Consider the following 21,258-nt stretch of genomic DNA (forward strand, 5'->3'; position numbering starts at 1 on the left):
GAGTGCGTGAAAATTTACGAGTTAGAATAACATACACCTGTTTCTTGGTGTTTCTGTCCCACATTTTGACAGCTCTGTCATGGGACTTCAAGATCACGATCGTGCTGTTGGGGAGTCACAGTACACTGATCCTGTCATTGTGTGTCTAGGGAAAAATCCATCCAAAATAATATTCATCATCATCGAAAAAAAGACATCAGTTTCATCAGAGGAAAAGGGAGAGATCTCACAGGTTTCCTGCTGCTCCAGGAGTTGATGTTTGGTGGCTGGTTGAACCACATATTCCCCTTGGAATCTCCACACACCACCAACTCTGGAGACAGGACACAAATTACAGTGCAGTTAATAAATTATTCATATAACAACTTGTTTACACACGATTCACAATAAGTATCAAAATGTGTATCAGTATGCTGACGGTCACCCTGACACCCCAAACCACAGCTCTGGCTGTTCTGAGGCCCTCTCCTCCCTGCCTCTTGCAGCCATCTCACTACAGTGGACGTCAAATGAATTGCACATCGTTGTGCCTGCAGGCCTGTCGTAGAACATAACGCCTCTGAGCCTGACCCCACCTCTCCATCCCCCTGACCCCTACCATTCCACCCTTAACACGGTCACAAGACGCGGGCCTCCTAATTGTTCCTAGAATTTCTAAGCAAACAGATGGAGGCAGGGCTTTCTCCTATAGAGCTCCATTTTTATGGAATAGTCTGCCTACCCATGTGAGAGACGCAGACTCAGTCTCAACCTTTACGTCTTTACTGAAGACATATCTCTTCAGTAGGTCCTATGATTAAGTATAGTCTGGCCCAGGGGTGTGAAGGTGAACGGAAAGGCTGGAGCAACGAACCGCCCTTGCGGTCTCTGCCTGGCCGGTTTCCCCTCTTTCCACTGGGATTCTCTGCCTCCACCCCTATTATGGGGGCTAAGTCACTGGCTTACTGGTGTTCTTCCATGCCGTCCCTGGGAGGGGTGCGTCACTTGAGTGGGTTGAGTCACTGACGTGGTCTTCCTGTCTGGGTTGGCGCCCCCCCTTGGGCTGTGCCGTGGCGGAGATCTTTGTGGGCTATACTCGGCCTTGTCCCAGAATGGTATGTTGGTGGTTGGAGATATCCCTCCAGTGGTGTGGAGGCTATGCTTTGGCAAAGTGGGTGGGGTTATATCCTACCTGTTTGGCCCTGTCCGGGGGTTTCATCCGATGGGGCCACAGTGTCTCCTGACCCCTCCTGTCTCAGCCTCCAGTATTTATGCTGCAGTAGTTTATGTGTCGGGGGGCTAGGGTCAGTCTGTCACATCTGGAGTATTTCTCTCGTCTTTTCCGGTGTCCTGTGTGAATTTAAATATGCTCTCTCTAATTCTCTTTCTCTTTCTTTCTTTCTCTCTCTCGGAGGACCTGAGCCCTAGGACCATGCCTCAGGACTACCTGGCTTGATGACTCCTTGCTGTCCCCAGTTCACCTGGCCGTGCTGCTGCTCCAGTTCCAACTGTTCTGCCTGCAGCTATGGAACCCTGACCTGTTCACCGGACGTGCTACCTGTCCCAGACCTGCTGTTTTCAACTCTCTAGAGACAGCAGGAGCGGTAGAGATACTCTCAAAGATCGGCTATGAAAAAGCCAACTGACACTTACTCTTGTGTTACTGACTTGTTGCACCCTCGACAACTACTGATTACTATTATTTGACAATGCTGGTCATTTATGAACATTTGAACATCTAGGCCATGTGCTGTTATAATCTCCACCCGGCACAGCCAGAAGAGGACTGGCCACCCCTCATAGCCTGGTTCCTCTCTAGGTTTCTTCCTAGGTTTTAGCCTTTCTAGGGAGTTTTTCCTAGCCACCGTGCTTCTACACCTGCATTGCTTGCTGTTTGGGGTTTTAGGCTGGGTTTCTGTACAGCACTTTGAGATATCAGCTGACGTAAGAAGGGCTATATAAATACATTTGATTTGAACACACGGTCACTGTTACTCCTTTCGAGTTTCGGGATGACTGATGTAAGAACAATAAATAAGAAAGAGTAAGAAGGAGATGTAAGACTGTTCCTACCTTGACTCTACACAGGCACAAGCAAGCGATGAAAAAAATCACTACATTTGTTGACTTCCTGCTCTCACTCCATTTTCTCCGCCCCTGTTGATTGGCAAATCAATGAAGAGATAAATCTTTGAAACTACTAATCATATCAATCTATTTCTCTTCTTTATTTAGCCATCTACAGCATCTAATGAACCTTGATTCAGATGACCAATTTATACAGTCCCAGTGGTGTCAGTTTAGACAATGTGCACAGTAAGTGTAGTTTCCAGATGTAAAATTGTATAAACATGTATAGCCTATTACACAGATATTTTATTGCCTCGTTTTGAGAAGACACACAGTAACTTAACATTTTGGGGCAGCAGAATATCTTACAAATCGAACTCTGAAAATCAAGTGGAATTGAGTTATTAACCTGACCTGATATGAGACTGTCCCTTGTGGCAAGACGTGACATCCCAGATAGTCAGACACTACCTAGACAATACAGAATAAATGGCTCCTACATATTATTCATCTAAAAGCACAGACTGACTCTTTCATTAAATACATTTTATTGAATATAATATGGTTTTATGATTTTGTGGTAGAAATATAAAATGTTACTAGATGTAAATAAATAGGTTATTAAAAAAAGTGAGGATCCGTGAACAGTCAAGCAGGAAAACCATTTCACAAATCAATGAGGAGGAAAAGGTTGTCAACATTTCTCAAAATACCTTCTGGACCTAAATTTACATAGAAAGTGTTTCCAAAGCATAATGCAATTATGTTCAATCTGTTCTGAGACTACATTAAACTTGTGTGTGGATCCCCAGGGTATGCAGGTGCCACATATTGAGACACTGCATTCTCTCCTATGTGAGTTCTCTGATGTGACGTCATATTGGAGCGCTGAGTGAAGCATTTCCCACACTGTGTGCACTCGAAGGGCTTCTCCCCACTGTGGACCACAGCATGTCTGATCAAGTTGCACTGCTTGGTGAAACTCCTGCCACACTGTTCGCAGGTGTACGGTTTCTCTCCGGTGTGACTCCGGAGGTGTACTTTGAGCTGGCAGAAACGCTGGAAGCTCTTACCACAGAAGGTGCAGCTGAAACGCCTCTCGGTGGTGCTGCCTGATCTCCACTGAGTCCTCATTCTCTTCACCATGTTAAAACTACTGCGACTCAGGCTGTATCCAGAGAAGGTGGAGGTGGTGGCCATGTTTGACCCTGTCGTGCACTCACTCAATCTCACTGTTGCTTCTGAAGCCCTGTATTGATGCTGCCTTGACTGTAGAGCTAAACTATTTCCTTCCTTATTTGAGTTCAGCATCTCACTGCTCTGTCCCTCTGGCATCTGTTGTCTAGTCTCATCAGCTAATGTCCTGACATGTCTTGTCATGTGTTTTGCTGCACTGAACATGTTAGCATGTGGTTTCCATATAGAAGAGTGAAGCGATGGCCCTACTTCATCTGTCATAGTAGGAACAGATGGCAGCCCACTATGAGATGGGAAAATTGAGATATTCTGAGAGTACTCTTCTGCGGAATGAAAGGAGAAATCTGGGTGGCAGACAGGGTCAGTGTCTCTGCCTGGATCCACAGAGGTCCACAGCTGCCCATCAGACTCATCCATAACAAACTGGTCAGGACCTGCCAGGGTCGTGGTCTGATCCAGCTCCTCCTCTTTCACCATCACTAGGTCTAGTGAGTCCTCATCTGGCCGGTGCTGCTCTGTGCTGAACACCTCTGTAGACGTGAGCTGGGGTGTGCCTGGTTCCTCTGGACGATCAGAATTGGGGTAATGTTCCACTGAGTCTCTGGGAGATATATTGGGTTGTGTGATGAAGTCCTCATCACAGTGCCGTTGCTCAAAGGATGGTGGTTTCCCAGGCTTTGAACCAGACTCTAAAGATTTGGGGATAAACATAAAATAAACATTACAAAAGACCCTTAACAGCAAAACATGACTGCTTTAGAACTGACTGTGTGTACGTGCGCTACATATGCCAGAACATAAAACACCAATGCAGCAATTTGGAAAGTGCATACCACCATACCCACACAGTCTTCCATAGACAGACAGAGCAGTGCCCCTTATGGTCACACCCACCCTCTCCAGTGATCCTGAGCTCTTCCTGAGGGTCAGTCTTCCACACATCCTCTGCAGTCTCCTCATCTTTGATCAGTATGGGTTCAGTCTCCACTCTCTGCTCCACATCTGTAGGCTGTAACAGGGACTGAGGTTATTACTCTGGACACACACCATATCTAACCCTTTTCATACTCATGAATCACACAAAAGCGATAAAATCTCCTGATAATCCAATATCAGAATTGATCCAAGAGGCCAGTCAGGTCTCTGTCATTGTAAAAGGTGATGTATCACACCTGGGGTTGAGAGTCCTCTTCAACAGTCAGCTCTTCTTCTCTGCACTGTGAGTTACTCCTCTGCTTGTTCAAAACAATCTTGACTGGATATGAAGATCTCTCTGATGCCATGGAGTAAAAACCTAGAAAATAATTGTATTCAGTCAAATATTAGAGCTATTCACAAATTTGGGTTTCCCATATGCAATCAATTAACTAGCCTGGAGACCCAATGTTGAATTTCATAGACATTTCATAGAAATAGAGCAGGAAAGTTCTCTCACGACCTCTACAAGCCAGAATGTTAAATAAAACAATAGTTTAACTTACTTTACTGGTTGTCGGTGTATTTGTTCCTTTTGCAGGTACATTACATGACCAAAAGTATGTGGACACCTGCTCGTCGAACATCTCATTCCAAAATAATGGTTATTAATATGGAGTTGGTCCCCCTTGGCTGCTACAACAGCCTCCACTCTTCTGGGAAGGCTTTCCACTAGATGTTGGAACATTGCTGCAAGGACTTGCTTCCATTCAGCCACAAGAACATTTGTGATATTCGGACACAAGGCCTGGCTCGCAGATGGCGTTCTAATTCATCCCAAAGTTGTTCGATGGGGTTGAGGTCAGGGCTCTGATCTCCGATCTCAAACCATTTCTGTATGGACCTCCCTTTGTGCACAGGGGCATTGTCATTCTGAAACAGAAAAGGGCCTTCCCCAAACTGTTGGAAACACAGAATCATCTAGAATGTCATTGTATGCTGTAGCGTTAAGATTTCCCTTCACTGGAACTAAGGGGCCTAGCCGAACCATGAAAAACAGCCCCAGATAATTATTCCTCCTCCACCAAACTTTACAGTTGGCACTATGCATTCAGGCAGGTAGCGTTCTCCTGGCATCCGTCAAACTGCTAGATGGTGAAGCGTGAGTCATCACTCCAGAGAACACATATCCATTGCTCCAGAGTCCAATGGTGGCGAGCTTCACGCCACTCCAGCCGACGCTTGGCATTGCGCATGGTGATCTTAGGCTTGTGTGTGGCTGCTCGGCCATGGAAACTAATTTCATGATACTCCCGACGAACAGTTCTTGTGCTAACGTTGCTTCCAGAGGCAGTTTTGAACTCGGTAGTGAGTGTTGCAACTGAGGGCAGACGATTTTTACGCGATGCTCGCTTCAGCACTCCGCAGTCCTGATCTGTGAGCTTGTGTGGTCTACTGCTTGGCGGCACTTCACAATAACAGCACTTAGTTGACCGGCGCAGCTCTAGCAAGGCAGAAATTTGATGAGTTGACTTGTTGGAAAAGTGGCATCCTATGGAGGGTGATATGTTGAAAGTCACCAAGCTTTTCATTAAGGCCATTCTACTTGCCAATGTTTGTCTATGGAGATTGCATGGCTGGGTGCTCAATTTTATAGACCTGTCAGCAACAGGTGTGGCTGAAATAGCTGAATCCACTAATTTGAAGGGGTGCCCACATACTGTTGTATATATAGTGTAGGAATGTGAGACAATATATCCCACAGGAAAGTATAATTACACTTTTCAAATCCAATCAACGGGACCTGAAAAACTGTAATATCCTATGTTTCTCAGAGTCGTGGCTGAACGAGGACATGGACATAAACTCAGCAAAAAAAGAAACATCCTCTCACTGTCAACTGAGTTTATTTTCAGCAAACTTAACATGTGTAAATATTTGTATGAACATAAGATTCAACAACTGAGACAAACTGAACAAGTTCCACAGACATATGACTAACAGAAATGGAATAATGTGTCCCTGAACAAAGGGGGGGGGGGGGTCAAAATCAAAAGTAACAGTCAGTATCTGGTGTGGCCACCAGCTGCATTAAGTACTGCAGTGCATCTCCTGCTCATGGACTGCACCAGATTTGCCAGTTCTTGCTGTGAGATGATACCCCACTCTTCCACCAAGACACCTGCAAGTTCCCGGACATTTCTGGGGGGAATAGCCCTAGCCCTCACCCTCCGATCCAACAGGTCCCAGACGTGCTCAATGGGATTGAGATCCGGGCTCTTCACTGGCCATGGCAGAACACTGACATTCCTGTCTTGCAGGAAATCACGCACAGAACGAGCAGTATGGCTCGTGGCATTGTCGTGCTGGAGGGTCATGTCAGGATGAGCCTGCAGGAAAGGTACCACGAGGGAGGATGTCTTCCCTGTAACGCACAGCGTTGAGATTGCCTGAAATGACAACAAGCTCAACTCGATGATGCTGTGACACACCGCCCCAGACCATGACGGACCCTCCACCTCGATCCCGCTCCAGAGTACAGGTCTCGGTGTAATGCTCATTCCTTTGACCATAAACGCAAATCCGACCATCACCCCTGGTGAGACAAAACCGCGACTCGTCAGTGAAGAGCTTTTTTTGCCAGTCCTGTCTGGTCCAGGGACGGTGGGTTTGTGCCCATAGGCGACGTTGTCTGTGATGTCTGGTGAGGACCTGCCTTACAACAGGCCTACAAGCCCTCAGTACAGACTATTGCGGACAGTCTGAGCACTGATGGAGGGATTGTGCGTTCCTAGTGTAACTCGGGCAGTTGTTGTTGCCATCCTGTACCTGCCCCGCAGGTGTGAGATTCAGATGTACCGATCCTGTGCAGGTGTTGTTACACGTGGTCTGCCACTGCGAGGACGATCAGCTGTCCGTCCTATCTTCCTGTAGCGCTGTCTTAGGCGTCTCACAGTACAGAGGTTGCAATTTATTGCCCTTGCCACATGTGCAGTACTTATGCCTCCTTGCAGCATGCCTAAGGCACATTCACGCAGATGAGCAGGGACCCTGGGCATCTTTCTTTTGGTGTTTTTCAGAGTCAGTAGAAAGGCCTCTTTAGTGTCCTAAGTTTTCATAACTGTGACCTTAATTGCCTACCATCTGTAAGCTGTTTGTGTCTTAACGACCGTTCCACAGGTGCATGTTCATTAATTGTTTATGGTTCATTCAACAAGCATGGGAAACAGTGTTTAAACCATTTACAATGAAGATCTGTGATTTTTACAAATTATCTTTGAAAGACAGGTTCCTGAAAAAGGGACGTTTCTTTTTTTGCCGAATTTACATCTCGCTGGTTTTTCCATGCATCATCAAGCCCAGATGGCAGATTCGGGTAAGACGAAGGGAGGAGGTGTATCTCTCCTTGTTAAAAACTTCTTATGGGCAGGTGGGACGGTAGCGTCCCACCTGGCCAATATCCGGTGAAATTGCAGAGCGCAAAATTCAAACTACAGTATTATAAATATTTAACTTTCATAAAATCACAAGTGTAATACATCAAAATAAAGCTTAACTTATTGTTAATCCAGCCGCCATGTCAGATTTCAAAAAGGCTTTACGGCGAAAGCAAACCATGCGATTATCTGAGGACAGCGCCCCGCATACAAACACATGAAAAACATATTTCAACCAGGCAGGTGCGACACAAAAGTCAGAAATAGTGATATAAAAAATGCCTTACCTTTGATGATCTTCTTCTGTTGGCACTCCAAAAGGCCCCAGTTACATCACAAATGGTCCTTTTGTTCGATAATGTCCTTCTTTATATCCATAAAAACTCAGTTTAGCTGGCGCGCTTCAGTCAATAATCCACCCAGTTTCCCTCCATCAAAATGCATACAAAATGAATCCCAAACGTTACTAATAACCTTTTCCAAACAAGTCAAACAACATTTATAATCAAACCTCAGGTACCCTAATACATAAATAAACAAAATTTAAGCCGGAGAATCGTTACCGGAGAAAAATACCAAAGAACAAGCTCTCTTCCACGCGCTTGGAAACACTACAGCCAAAATGGGAGCCACCTAGAAAAACTACAATTTCTGGCTCATTTTTCAAAAAAACAGCCTGAAACTCTTTCTAAAGACTGTTGACATCTAGTGGAAGCCCTAGGAACTGCAATCTGGGAGGACTTGGCCTTATAATAAAAGTGACGCCCATTGAAAATAGTGGTAGGCTGAATTCTTTTTTTGGGGGGGATGGTTTGTCCTCAGGGTTTCGCCTGCCATATCAGTTCTGTTATACTCACAGACATAATTATAACAGTTTTAGAAACTTTAGAGTGTTTTCTATCCAAATCTACCAATTATATTGTATATCCTAGCTTCTGGGCCTGAGTAACAGGCAGTTTACTTGGGCACGCTTTTCATCCGGACGTCAAAATACTGCCCCCTACCCAAGAGAAGTTAACAACAGCTGGTGTTTGACCTCTAATGTTAACCTGTTGGATGATAGGGGGCAGTATTTGCACGGCCGGATAAAAAACGTACCCGATTTAATCTGGTTACTACTCCTGCCCAGTAACTAGAATATGCATATAAATTGTTTGATTTGGATAGAAAACACCCTAACGTTTCTAAAACTGTTTGAATGGTGTCTGTGAGTATAACAGAACTCATTTGGCAGGCCAAAACCTGAGAAGATTCCAAACAGGAAGCGTTCTCTCTGACTATTTCTTGGCCTTCTTGATCATCTCTGTTCAAAACAGGGGATCTCTGGCATAACGTGACATTTTCTAACGCTCCCATAGGCTCTCAGAAGGCGCCAGAACGATTAATGGTGGCTTTGCAGGCCATGGCTGAAAAACATTAGCGCATTTGGATAGTGGTCGATCTGAGGACAATGAGACTGGAGGCGCGTGCACGAGCCGACACCATGTTTACTTTCTCTCTCTTTGAACGAAAACAACGACTCCCGGTCTGAATATTATCGCTTTTTTACGAGAAAAATAGCATAAAAATTGATTTTAAACAGCGTTTGACATGCTTCCAAGTACGGTAATGGAATATTTTGAATTTTTTTGTCACGAAACGCGTCGGGCGCGTCACCCTTCTTTACCCTTCGGATAGTGTCTTGAACGCACGAACAAAGCGCCGCTATTTGGATATAACTATGGATTATTTTGAACCAAACCAACATTTGTTATTGAAGTAGAAGTCCTGGGAGTGCATTCTAACGAAGAACAGCAAAGGTAATCAAACTTTTCTAATAGTAAATCGGAGTTTGGTGAGTACCACACTTGGTGGGTGTCAAAATAGCTAGCCTGTGATGGCCGGGCTATCTACTCAGAATATTGCAAAATGTGCTTTCACCGAAAAGCTATTTTAAAAATCGGACATAGTGATTGCATAAAGGAGTTCTGTATCTATAATTCTTAAAATAATTGTTATGTTTTTTGTGAACGTTTATCGTGAGTAATTTAGTAAATTCACCGGTGGGAATGCTAGTCACATGCTAGTGACATGCTAATGTAAAAAGCTGGTTTTTGATATAAATATGAACTTGATTGAACAAAACATGCATGTATTGTATAACATAATGTCCTAGGATTGTCATCTGATGAAGATCATCAAAGGTTAGTGCTGCATTTAGCTGTGGTTTGGGTTTATGTGACATTATATGCTAACTTGAAAAATGGGTGTCTGATTATTTCTGGCTGGGTACTCTGCTGACATAATCTAATGTTTTGCTTTCGTTGTAAAGCCTTTTTGAAATCGGACAGTGTGGTTAGATTAACGAGAGTCTTGTCTTTAAAATGGTGTAAAATAGTAATATGTTTGAGAAATTGAAGTAATAGCATTTCTAAGGTATTTGAATATCGCACCACGGGATTACACTGGCTGTTGAGTAGGTGGGACGCAAGCGTCCCACTGGCCCAGAGAGGTTAAGGAAGTGTTGAGTTGTTGCTCGCCTGACTTAGCTTATCTTGAGGTATTCTGCAGACCATACTATTTACTATATTTTTCGTATCCATTTAACACCACAAACAGATGCTGGCACTAAGAGCTCGCAACGCAACGAGCTGTATAGGGCCATAAGCAAACAAGAAAATGCACATTCAGAGGCGGCGTGCCTTGTGGCCACTAATTTCAATGCAGGGAAACTGATAGAATAATTTGTATGTTTAAGATAATGACTAAAGTATTCCATCCTGAAACCATATAATTGTATGAAATGTGTTAAGAGTCATAATTCAATAATGCGTGTGACTAGGCCATTGTGTCACTATTTCGCAATATGAGCTGGTTATAGTTGACACACTCAAGGCCAACTGAACTGTCGACTTGTGACAACTCTGAAACCAATAACAGGAAAGAGGCCTCCCCAACCTAGGTAGGGGAGTAACTGTTAGAAATGGCTAGGCTTGCAGAAGATAATGAGAAACTATGTGTTAGTATTGTGGAAAAATACAGCCCACCTAAAGAGAGGTGGAGTTTCTACTGATGTGAGTTCATTTGTGTGTGTGTAGACAAAGCTTGAGTGATAGTTGAGTTCAACCATTGGGATAAAAAATTCTCATGACAGAAACTGAAATCCGTTTTACCAAATTTTGACCAGTATGTCATCACCTGTGCAACTAGAGGCGACAGAACTCGAGATCACCTTTACTCCACACACAGAAATGCATACAAGGTCCTCCCTCGCCCTCCCTCTTGCAAATCAGACAATAACTCTATCCTCCTGCTTACAAGCAAAAATGAAAACAGAAAGTACCAGTGACAAGCTCAATACGGAAGTGGTCAGACAAAGCGGGTGCTAAATTACAGGGCTGCACAGATTTGAAAATGTTCCGGGATTCATCTGGTAAAGCTGAAGAATCATCGGCTTCATTAAAAAGTGCATCAACAATGTTGTCCCCACAGTGACTGTATGTACATACCCTAACCAGAGCCATGGATTACAGGCAACATCCGCACTGAGCTAAAGGCTACAGCTGCCGCTTTCAAGGAACGAGACACTAATCTGGACGCTTTTAAGAAATCCCGCTATAAACTGCGACGAGCCATCAAACAGGTAAAGCGTCAGAGGACTGAGATCGAATCCTACCATGCCGGCTCTGACGCTTGACGGATGTGGCAGGGCTGGCAAACTATCACGAATTAGAAGGGGAAACCCAGCTGCGAGCTGCCCAGTGACACGAGCCTACCAGACGAGCTAACAGCTGGTGCTCTCATGCATGGTTCAGTGTTGCTTGAGGCAAGCAACACTGAACCATGCATGAGAGCACCAGCTGTTCCAGACTACTGTGTGATCTTGCTCTCTATAGCCAATGTGAGTAAGACCTTTAAAACAGATTAACATTCACAAGGCTGGGGGCCAGATGGAATAGCAGGACGAGTACTCAGACCATGCGCTGATCAGCTGGTCTGTAATAACAACTTGTTTCAAGCAGACAACCATAGTCCCTGTTCCCAAGAACGCCAAGGTAACCTGCCTAAATTACTATCGCTTGGTAGCATTCACATCTATAGCAAATAAATGGTTTGAAAGGCTGGTCATGGCTGCCCTCCTGTACTCCCTGTTCACCCACAATTGTGTGGCGGTGCACGACTCCAACACAATCAAGTTTGCTGAAAACAACGGTGGTAGGACTGATCACCAACGACGAGGCAGCCTTTTGGGAGGATGACCTGGCAGTGTGGTGCAAAGACAACAACCTCTCCCTTAACGTCCGCAACACAAAGGAAATTATTGTTGACTACAAGAAACGGAGGAGTGAGCGCTTCAAGTTCCTCGGTGTTCACATCAATTAGGAATTAACATGATCCACACACACCCACATAGTTGTGAAGAGGACACGACAGCGCCTCCTCCCCCTCAGGAAGGATGGGTCCTCAGATCCTCAAAAGTTTCTACAGCTGCACCATTGAGAGCATTTTGACTGGCTCCATCACTGCTTGGTACGGCAACTGCAAGGGACCCGACCGCAAGCCGCTATTGAGGGTGGTGAGTACTGGGGCCAAGCTCCACGACCTTTATACCAGGCGGTGTCAGAGGAAGACTCCAGTCACCCTAGCCATAGACCGCACGGCAAACGGTACCAGTTCACCAAGTCTGGAACCAACAGTCTGGAACCAACAGGACCCTGAACAGCTTCTACCACGAACCAATAAGACTGCTAAACATGGCTGCTAAATAGCTAATCAAATGGCTACCCAAACTACCTGCATTGAACCTTTAACTAACTATCTTGCATTGACTCTATGCGCACGCACACACGTAAAGTTCATAGAAGCATATCAAATTGGGTGTCAAATGAAGTCTATATTTTGTGAAATGAAGGAAAATATACAATTTAATCATTTTCCATCTTAAAAATTAGGCATAAGTAAAAGCTTTGATTTCTGGATAAACAGACGAAAATGGGGTCTTAGAAAACAACTACCAGAAAGTCTTAAAAGGTATTAGAAATACATCAAAACACAATGTTGACGTAAAGACCCCTGCCAGCCAATATCAACACATAATTAGTTTGAGAAATAGTTTGCCTTGTGCTTTGTAATTCTGTTACCAAGAAACCACACATCAAGATATTTTCTGATTTCTCTCCCTCATGAGGGAGGATAATGAAAGTTCACAGAAGTAACAAGTAATGGTAGACCTGTCATTCTACTGATATCAATTTTGTTTTAGAATTATTAAGCGATTAAAACTCTTAATTCCCCCTCCCCCCAAAAATACAGTAATGGAATAACTACAACTGAATTGGCTAAAATGAGAAATCATAATAGTCACAAACCAGTTGGGTCACCTGCTACTGTCCTCTTTTCCACTGGCATACTGTTACTTTCAGCTCATTACTGTTTTCTTTGTCTTTCTGTTGTCTGGTGGTCAAAACAAGAGTGTATGAGTCTGGACAACCCCTCCCTCTCTCTGACTTTCTCACTCTCCAGTTAATGTCACCTCTCCTCGCTCTTACTGACAACTACCCATGTGCCCACTCTTTCCATTTACTTTAACCAGCATCCTCACCCACTGAGAACCAACTGACACCGGAAGTTGAAAAGTAGTTACCGAACACTACTGTACTCTACTGCACTGTACTTTACTGCACTGTACTCTACTCTAACCTACTCTGCTGTGCTGTATTGTACTCTACTTTTTTGTGATGTCCAAACTTGTGAAACATGAGGAGAATGACATTCATATCCATAATGATGCATTTTTGTGTAGTACAGATCAGGGAGCCATGATGCAAGTCTGTTACCGTAATTCCGTTACCGTGTTAAAAAACACCTCACTTACTGTAGTTCAATAACCCAAATTGATTTTTTCTAAAAGCAAGGTGCCATGTCATAGCTGACACCCCATTCTTTCTGCAGACACCTTTGATCTTAATTCAGAACAGATACAGTATTAAAATGAGTTTTGGGAAAATGTGGTCGCATAAAAACCTGTGGAAGATTTTACTGTAATTCTGTTACCAAGCTTGCATCAGTTCTTCTACTAAATTAGTTTTTGTAAATGTTTCAGTGGAAATTGTTAAAGTAGTCCTTGTGCATAGAGTTGTATGGTTTCTTAAACTTCGAAATGAATGGTTTTTGTTTGGCATACATTTCAAAGTAAAATAGTCAAATGAGGTAAAGTGTAATTCTGTTATAGTTGAATTGCCATGCTGCTACTGCTCCACATAGACTGAGATGTAGCAGCAGCGTATCATCTATCCTGTTGCCTAGTCACTTTACCCCTACCTACAATGGGGGGGGAAAGTATTTGATCCCCTGCTGATTTTGTAGTTTGCCCACTGACAAAAAAAGAATCAGTCTAATTTTAATGGTAGGTTTATTTGAACAGTGAGAGACAGAATAACAACAAAAATATCCAGAAAAACATATGTCAAAAATGTTAGAAATTGATTTGCATTTTAATGAGGGAAATAAGTATTTTACCCCCTCTCAATCAGAAAGATTTCTGGCTCCCAGGTGTCTTTTATACAGGTAACGAGCTGAGATTAGGAGCACACTCTTAAAGATTGTAGACCTACACAAGGCTGGAATGGGCTACAAGACCATCACCAAGCAGCTTGGTGAGAAGGTGACAACATTTGGTGCGATTAAAAGGCAAATGGAAGAAACACAAAAGAACTGTCAACATTCGCAGAGTACAACCCTGCCTCACACAGGAAGTGGCGCAGGTCCTAGTCCAGGCACTTGTCATCTCCCGTCTGGATTACTGCAACACTCTGTTGGCTGGGCTCCCTGCCTGTGCCATTAAACCCCTACAACTCATCCAGAACGCTGCAGCCCGTCTCGTGTTCAACCTTCCCAAGTTCTCTCACGTCACCCCGCTCCTCCACTGGCTTCCAGTTGAAGCTCGCATCCGCTACAAGTCCATGGTGCTTGCCTACGGAGCTGTGAGGGGAACGGCACCTCCGTACCTTCAGGCTCTGATCAGGCCCTACACCCAAACAAGGGCACTGCGTTCATCCACCTCTGGCCTGCTCGCCTCCCTACCTCTGAGGAAGCACAATTCCCGCTCAGCCCAGTCAAAACTGTTCGCTGCGCCGGCACCCCAATGGTGGAACAAGCTCCCTCACGATGCCAGGACAGCGCAGTCAATCACCACCTTCCGGAGACACCTGAAACCCCACCTCTTTAAGGAATACCTGGGATAGGATAAAGTAATCCTTCTAACCGCCCCCCCCCCCAAAAGATTTAGATGCACTATTGTAAAGTGGTTGTTCCACTGGATATCATAAGGTGAATGCACCAATTTGTAAGTCGCTCTGGATAAGAGCGTCTGCTAAATGACTTAAATGTAATGTAAATGTAATATCCCTCGGCCTGGGGCTCCATGCAAGTTCTCACCTCGTGGGGTTGCAATGATCATGAGAACGGTGAGGATTCAGCTCAGAATTACACGGGAGGATCTTGTCAATGATCTCAAGGCAGCTGGGACCATAGTCACCAAGAAAACAATTGGTAACACACTACGCCGTGAAGGACTGAAATCCTGCAGCGCCCGCAAGATCCCCCTGCTCAAGAATACATATACATGCCCGTCTGAAGTTTGCCAATGAACATCTGAATGATTCAGAGGACAACTGGTGAAAGTGTTGTGGTCAGATGAGACATAAATGGAGCTCTTTGGCATCGCCTCAACTCGCCGTGTTTGGAGGAGGAGGAATGCTGCCTATGACTCCAAGAACACCATCTCCACCGTCAAACATGGAGGTGGAAACATTATGCTTTGGGGGTGTTTTTCTGCTAAGAGGACAGGACAACTTCACCGCATCAAAGGGACGATGGACGGGGCCATGTACTGTCAAATCTTGGGTGAGAACCTCCTTCCCTCAGCCAGGGCATTGAAAATGGGTTGTGGATGGGTATTCCAGCATGACAATGACCCAAAACACACGGCCAAGGCAACAAAGGAGTGGCTCAAGAAAAAGCACATTAACCTCCCTGGGCGAGGTGGGACGCAAGCCTGTGGAATCGCGTGGCGCGAAATACAAATACCTAAAAAATGCTATAACTTCAATTTCTCAAACATGACTATTTTACACCATTTTAAAGACAAGACTCTCGTTAATCTAACCCAGTGGTTCTTAACCTGGGTTCGATCCAACCCTAGGGGTTCGGTGAGTCAGTCTCAGGGGTTCGGCGGAGGTCAAGACACACACCCGACTCATATGATTCGTGATGACACGCCCCGCTTGGCCATCATTGGCTGCAGGTGATCACGCAACATCGCTTGGCCTATCTGTGCTGCAGGGAATTTGGCGCGCTCAGTAGTCGAATTGTGACTGTCGTGATGGTACGTCGTGTGATTTATTTCTTAATATTTTAATCCCTTCATACTAACTATGTCGAGCAAAAAAATAAAGTGGTCGGACGAATATGTACAATATGGATTCACATGAATAACGGAACGTGATGAGAGTCAGCGTCCTAACTGCATGATTTGCAATGCCAAGTTGAGCAATTCTAGTCTAGCACCGGCAAAACTAAGAGAACACTTCCTTAAGCTGCATGGAGATGGACAATACAAGAACACAACGCTCGCTGAATTCAAGGTGAAGAGAGCCATTTTTCAAATTAAGAAGGGTTCGGTGAATGCGCATATGAAACTGGTGGGGGTCAGTACCTCCAACAAGGTTAAGAACCACTGATCTAACCACATTGTCCGATTTCAAAAAGGCTTTACAGCGAAAGCAAAACATTAGATTATGTCAGGAGAGTACCCTGCCAAAAATAATCACACAGCCATTTTCAAAGCAAGCATATATGTCACAAAAACCAAAACCACAGCTAAATGCAGCACTAACCTTTGATCTTCATCAGATGACACTCCTAGGACATTATGTTATACAATACATGCATGTTTTGTTCAATCAAGTTCATATTTATATCAAAAACCAGCTTTTTACATTAGCATGTGATGTTCAGAACTAGCATACCCACCGCAAACTTCCGGTGAATTTACTAAATTACTCATGATTAACGTTCACAAAATACATAACAATTATTTTAAGAATTATATATACAGAACTCCTTTATGCAATCGCGGTGTCAGATTTTAAAATAGCTTTTCGGCAAAAGCACATTTTGCAATATTCTGAGTACATAGCCCGGCCATCACAGGCTAGCTATTTTGACACCCACCACGTTTGGCCCTCACCAAACTCAGAATTACTATTAGAAAAATTGGATTACCTTTGCTGTTCTTCGTCAGAATGCACTCCCAGGACTTCTACTTAAACAACAAATGTTGTTTTGGTTCCAAATAATCCATAGTTATATCCAAATAGCTCTGTTTTGTTCGTGCGTTCAGGTCACTATCCGAAGGGTGACGCGCGAGCGCATTTCGTGACAAAAAAATTCAAAATATTCCATTACCGTACTTCGAAGCATGTCAAACGCTGTTTAAAATCTATTTTTATGCTATTTTTCTCGTAAAATAGCGATAATATTCCAACCGGCGACACTGTATTCATTCAAAGGCTGAAAGAAAAAAAATGGAGAATTCTCATCAACGCGCATCTCCAGTGTCACTGTTCCCAGGCTGACCACTCACAAATTCTCCTGCTGTTCTTCGCCCAGAGACAGCAGACACCCCATTACACTTTCTAGCGCCTTCTGAGAGCCAACGGAAGCCTTAGAAAATGTCACGTTACTGCAGAGATGCTGTATTTTTGATAGAGATGCAACTGAAGGACAACAAATTGTCAGACAGGGCACTTCCTGTATGGAATCTTCTCAGGTTTTGGCCTGCCATATGAGTTCTGTTATACTCACAGACACCATTCAAACAGTTTTAGAAACTTTAGAGTGGTTTCTATCCAAATCTACTAATTATATGCATATTCCCGTTTCTGGGCAAGAGTAGTAACCAGTTTAAAATCGGGTACATTTTTTATCCGGCCGTGCAAATACTACCCCCTAGCCCCAACAGGTTAAGGTCCTGGAGTGGCCTAGCCAGTCTCCAGACCTTAATCCCATAGAAAATCTGTGGAGGGAGCTGAAGGTTCGAGTTGCCAAACGTCAGCCTCAAAACCTTAATGACTTGGAGAAGATCTGCAAAGAGGAGTGGGACAAAATCCCTCCTGAGATGTGTGCAAACCTGGTGGCCAACTACAAGAAACGTCTAACCTCTGTGATTGCCAACAAGGGTTTTGCCACCAAGTACTAAGTCAGGTTTTGCAGAGGGGTCAAATACTTAATTCCCTCATTAAAATGCAAATAATTTTATAACATTTTTGACATGCGTTTTTCTGGATTTTTTTGTTGTTATTCTGTCTCTCACTGTTCAAATAAACCTACCATTAAAATTATAGACTGATCATTTCTTTGTAAGTGGGCAAACGTACAAAATCAGCAGGGGATCAAATACTTTTTCCCCTCACTGTAGATGTAGATACAGTGCCTTCAGAAAGTATTCACACCCATTGACTTTTTCCCAAAACAAATTGTTACAGCCTGAATGGATTATACTGAGATTTTGTGTCACTGACGCACACACACACACACACACACACAACACCCTGTAATGTCAAAGTGGAAGTGTTTTTTGAAATGTTAACAAATTAATAAAAAATGACAAGCTGAAATGTCTTGAGTCAATAAGTATTCAACACTTTTGTTATGGCAAGCCTAAATAAGGTCAGGAGTAAATATTTGCTTAACAAGTCACATAATAAGTTGCATGGACTCATTCTGTGTGCAATAATAGTGTTTAACATGCTTTTTTTGAATGACTACATCATCTCTGTGCCCCACACATACAAATATCTGTAAGGTCCCTCAGTCGAGCAGTAAATTTCAAACACAGATTGAACCACAAAAACCAGGGAGGTTTTCCAATGCCTCGCAAAGAAGGGCACCTATTGGTAGATGGGTAAAAAATAAAAAAGAAGATATTGAATATCCATTTGAGCATGGTGAAGTTATTAAATTACACTTTGGATGGTGTATCAATACACCCAGTCACTACAAAGATACAGGTGTCCTTCCTAACTCAGTTGCCGAGGAGAGGAAGGAAACCTATCAGGAATTTCACCATCCATTACACCTTGATCCCACCTACAGTGTTTTGCGCAAAAGGGTACGCATCATCATCTGGATATGTGTGCAACAAAAGTTCAACATTCCCTTTCTGCTACCATTTATGTCAAGTCTTCAACGCATACAATTTGATGTATACTTTTGATACATCCACGGTATGCACCACATAGAACACAATGCAATGCAATACTGCAAGGCAAACGTTGCATTCTATTGGAAATTAATGTACTTCTGGGGGAATTGCCCTGTCAAAAAGCAAAAACCCTGTCAGTGTGATCGAGGCGTTAAGCGCATAACGTTATTTCAAGTGATATAAATCTGAACACACAACCAGCACTATGAAAAGTTAATTTAATGATACTTTCCTGTGGATATATTTCTCACATTCCTACCTGCAAATAGACTAACTGCACGGACAACCGGTAAATTAAGTTCAAATATAACTTTATTCAAAATTATGGCTTGTAAGGTAACGTTATAGGTCGTGAGAGGAAACTTCCCTGATCCAAACGCTCATTTATGCCCGACGTTGAATCCAATTAAATTCAACGTCGGGTCTCCACTCTCCAACATTAATTTACCATGAATAATAACACATCAACTACCTTTTCGTCCTCGTGTCTTCTTCAGCTCGCTCTCCATCATTTGCCACTTCCTTTTCAGTACATCAATATCTCGCTGGCTTTGGGTCATTTCTAAACGTATAACAGCACAGCTATCATCTACACGATTGTTTATTTCTGCTACAGCTGCTTTAGCTAATACCTCTAGAATGGATACCAACTGCGCCTGAAAATTGCAGCTTGCCATCTTGTCCTGCCCAAATTACAGATGTGTATTCTCTATGTGAAGTAGATAGTATAAAATGTGCAATAAACAATCCGTAGATGTTGATAAATGGCAACAATGTAGTGAGCGGGTAACGTGTGAGGAATCGCTCTTCCGTTCAATTCGTGACGTAAGTATTTATTACCGTAAATATAAGACTACAACAGCTCTTCAAAATTGGTAGTATTAGCACTGGCCAGTAAATAACAAGGTATATTCTAGATTGCATGTAAGGTAGCAATATCTATTTACAAAAAATACGTTTTATGATCGTAAAAACGTAATCTGTTTTTAAGTTAATAGATATGGCTACATGTAGGGGAGAGTGCAGTGCAATGCAGTGGCAAATATGGTTATTAATGCATAAAATACTGTACAGTGCTTAATTTGAGCCGGTCCAGCATCTCCCTGTTTTGGACTGTTTTGTTCCGGAACCTATTTGGCCGGATCCGGTGCCTCTCGTGGCATGAAAAATAATTGTCCGTTGTATAAATTCTAATAAAAGCGATCGAAGTTCATTGAACTTAAATTTAAAATCATTTGCCAAAGTTATAGAATAACTGCTGTCTGTTCAGAAATAAATGAAATAATTCAGAATAGCCTACTACACCATGAAAAGGCCCACAATTTAGCCACAGAGGAGCAATAGCTTTTCTATAGCTTTTTTGCCAAATAACAAGGCATAGCCTATAATCACAAATGCACAGCATATCTGTCAGTGAACAGTATGCAGACAAAACAGGCCTGCAGCAAGGACCTCAACATGACAGCCACACATATGCCCAGGCCGTAAGCAGACCAAACCCCCAATAATGCACCCGCCCAAGTGTAACCTGGGCTCGAACCAGGGACCCTCTTCACACATTGACAAAGCCACCCTCCGAAGCATTGTTACCCATCGTTCCACAAAAGCCGCAACTACTTCAAGGTCTCAGAGCGAATGATGTCACCCGATTGAAACACTATTAGCGCGCACCCCGCTAACTAGCTAGCCATTTCACATCGGTTACACTCACCCCCCTTTTCCGCAGCAACCAGTGATCCGGGTCACGGCACCAATGTAACAGTATGGCTTCCATCCCTCGAACCAGGGACCCTCTGCACACATCAACAACAGCCACCCTCCGAAGCATCGTTACCCGTCGCTCCACAAAAGCCACGGCCCTTGCATAGCAAGGGGAACAACTACTTCAAGGTCTCAGAGCGAGTGACATCACCAATTTAAACGCTATTAGCGCGCAACCCGCTAACTAGCTAGCCATTTCACATCGGTTACACAAGCTCCCTCCTGTGATCTAAGAGTTATATATCAGATGCTCAACATGCTCTGCTCACATCTACTGTAATGGTCCGAGCCTAAACACACAAAAACAACACTAGACACTATGGAACACAAAGCTTTTACTATCTCATCCTGGAATATACAAGGACAATGGTCATCTGCCTTTGGCCTAAAGAGCAGGAACCCAGACTTCATCAAATTAATTGGAAATACATACATTGTCATCCTATGTAACAACAGTTGTCATGGAGAGAAGACCAAGGCGCAGCAGGTATGTGAATACTCATATTTAATTTCAAATAAGGAGTAAAGCATCCACTTAACAAAACAATAAAGGTAGCAACAGTTCTGCAGGCTAGAAACGCAGTGCAAAAACAACCACCCACAACCCCAAAGAAAAACACACACACCTATATAGGACTTCCAATCAAAGGCAAC

At 43.6% G+C, this 21,258-nt stretch overlaps 1 protein-coding gene across 1 annotated transcript; it reads right to left on the minus strand.

The window, feature by feature from the left end:
- Window positions 1–2,190: 2,190 nt before the first annotated feature.
- LOC115157271 (zinc finger protein 333-like) lies at window positions 2,191–19,658 on the minus strand. Its single transcript, XM_029705383.1, has 4 exons — window positions 19,316–19,658; window positions 4,419–4,540; window positions 4,141–4,255; window positions 2,191–3,935 (listed from the first exon to the last, which is right to left on the minus strand). The coding sequence occupies exons 1-4, from the start codon at window positions 19,518–19,520 to the stop codon at window positions 2,833–2,835; spliced, it is 1,545 nt and encodes a 514-aa protein (XP_029561243.1). The 5' UTR covers window positions 19,521–19,658; the 3' UTR covers window positions 2,191–2,832.
- Window positions 19,659–21,258: the final 1,600 nt, after the last annotated feature.

Source organism: Salmo trutta, chromosome 21 (genome assembly GCF_901001165.1).
Source record: "Salmo trutta chromosome 21, fSalTru1.1, whole genome shotgun sequence".
NCBI classification, from domain to species: Eukaryota; Metazoa; Chordata; class Actinopteri; order Salmoniformes; family Salmonidae; genus Salmo; species Salmo trutta.

Coding starts and splice junctions, on each gene's coding strand:
- LOC115157271 (XM_029705383.1), bottom strand. CDS start 19,520: ATGGCAAGCTGCAATTTTCAGGCGCAGTTGGTATCCATTCTAGAGGTA. Junction 4,256..4,418: donor AAGAGGACTCTCAACCCCAG/GTGTGATACATC, acceptor TCCCTGTTACAG/CCTACAGATGTGGAGCAGAG. Junction 3,936..4,140: donor GCTCAGGATCACTGGAGAGG/GTGGGTGTGACC, acceptor CCAAATCTTTAG/AGTCTGGTTCAAAGCCTGGG.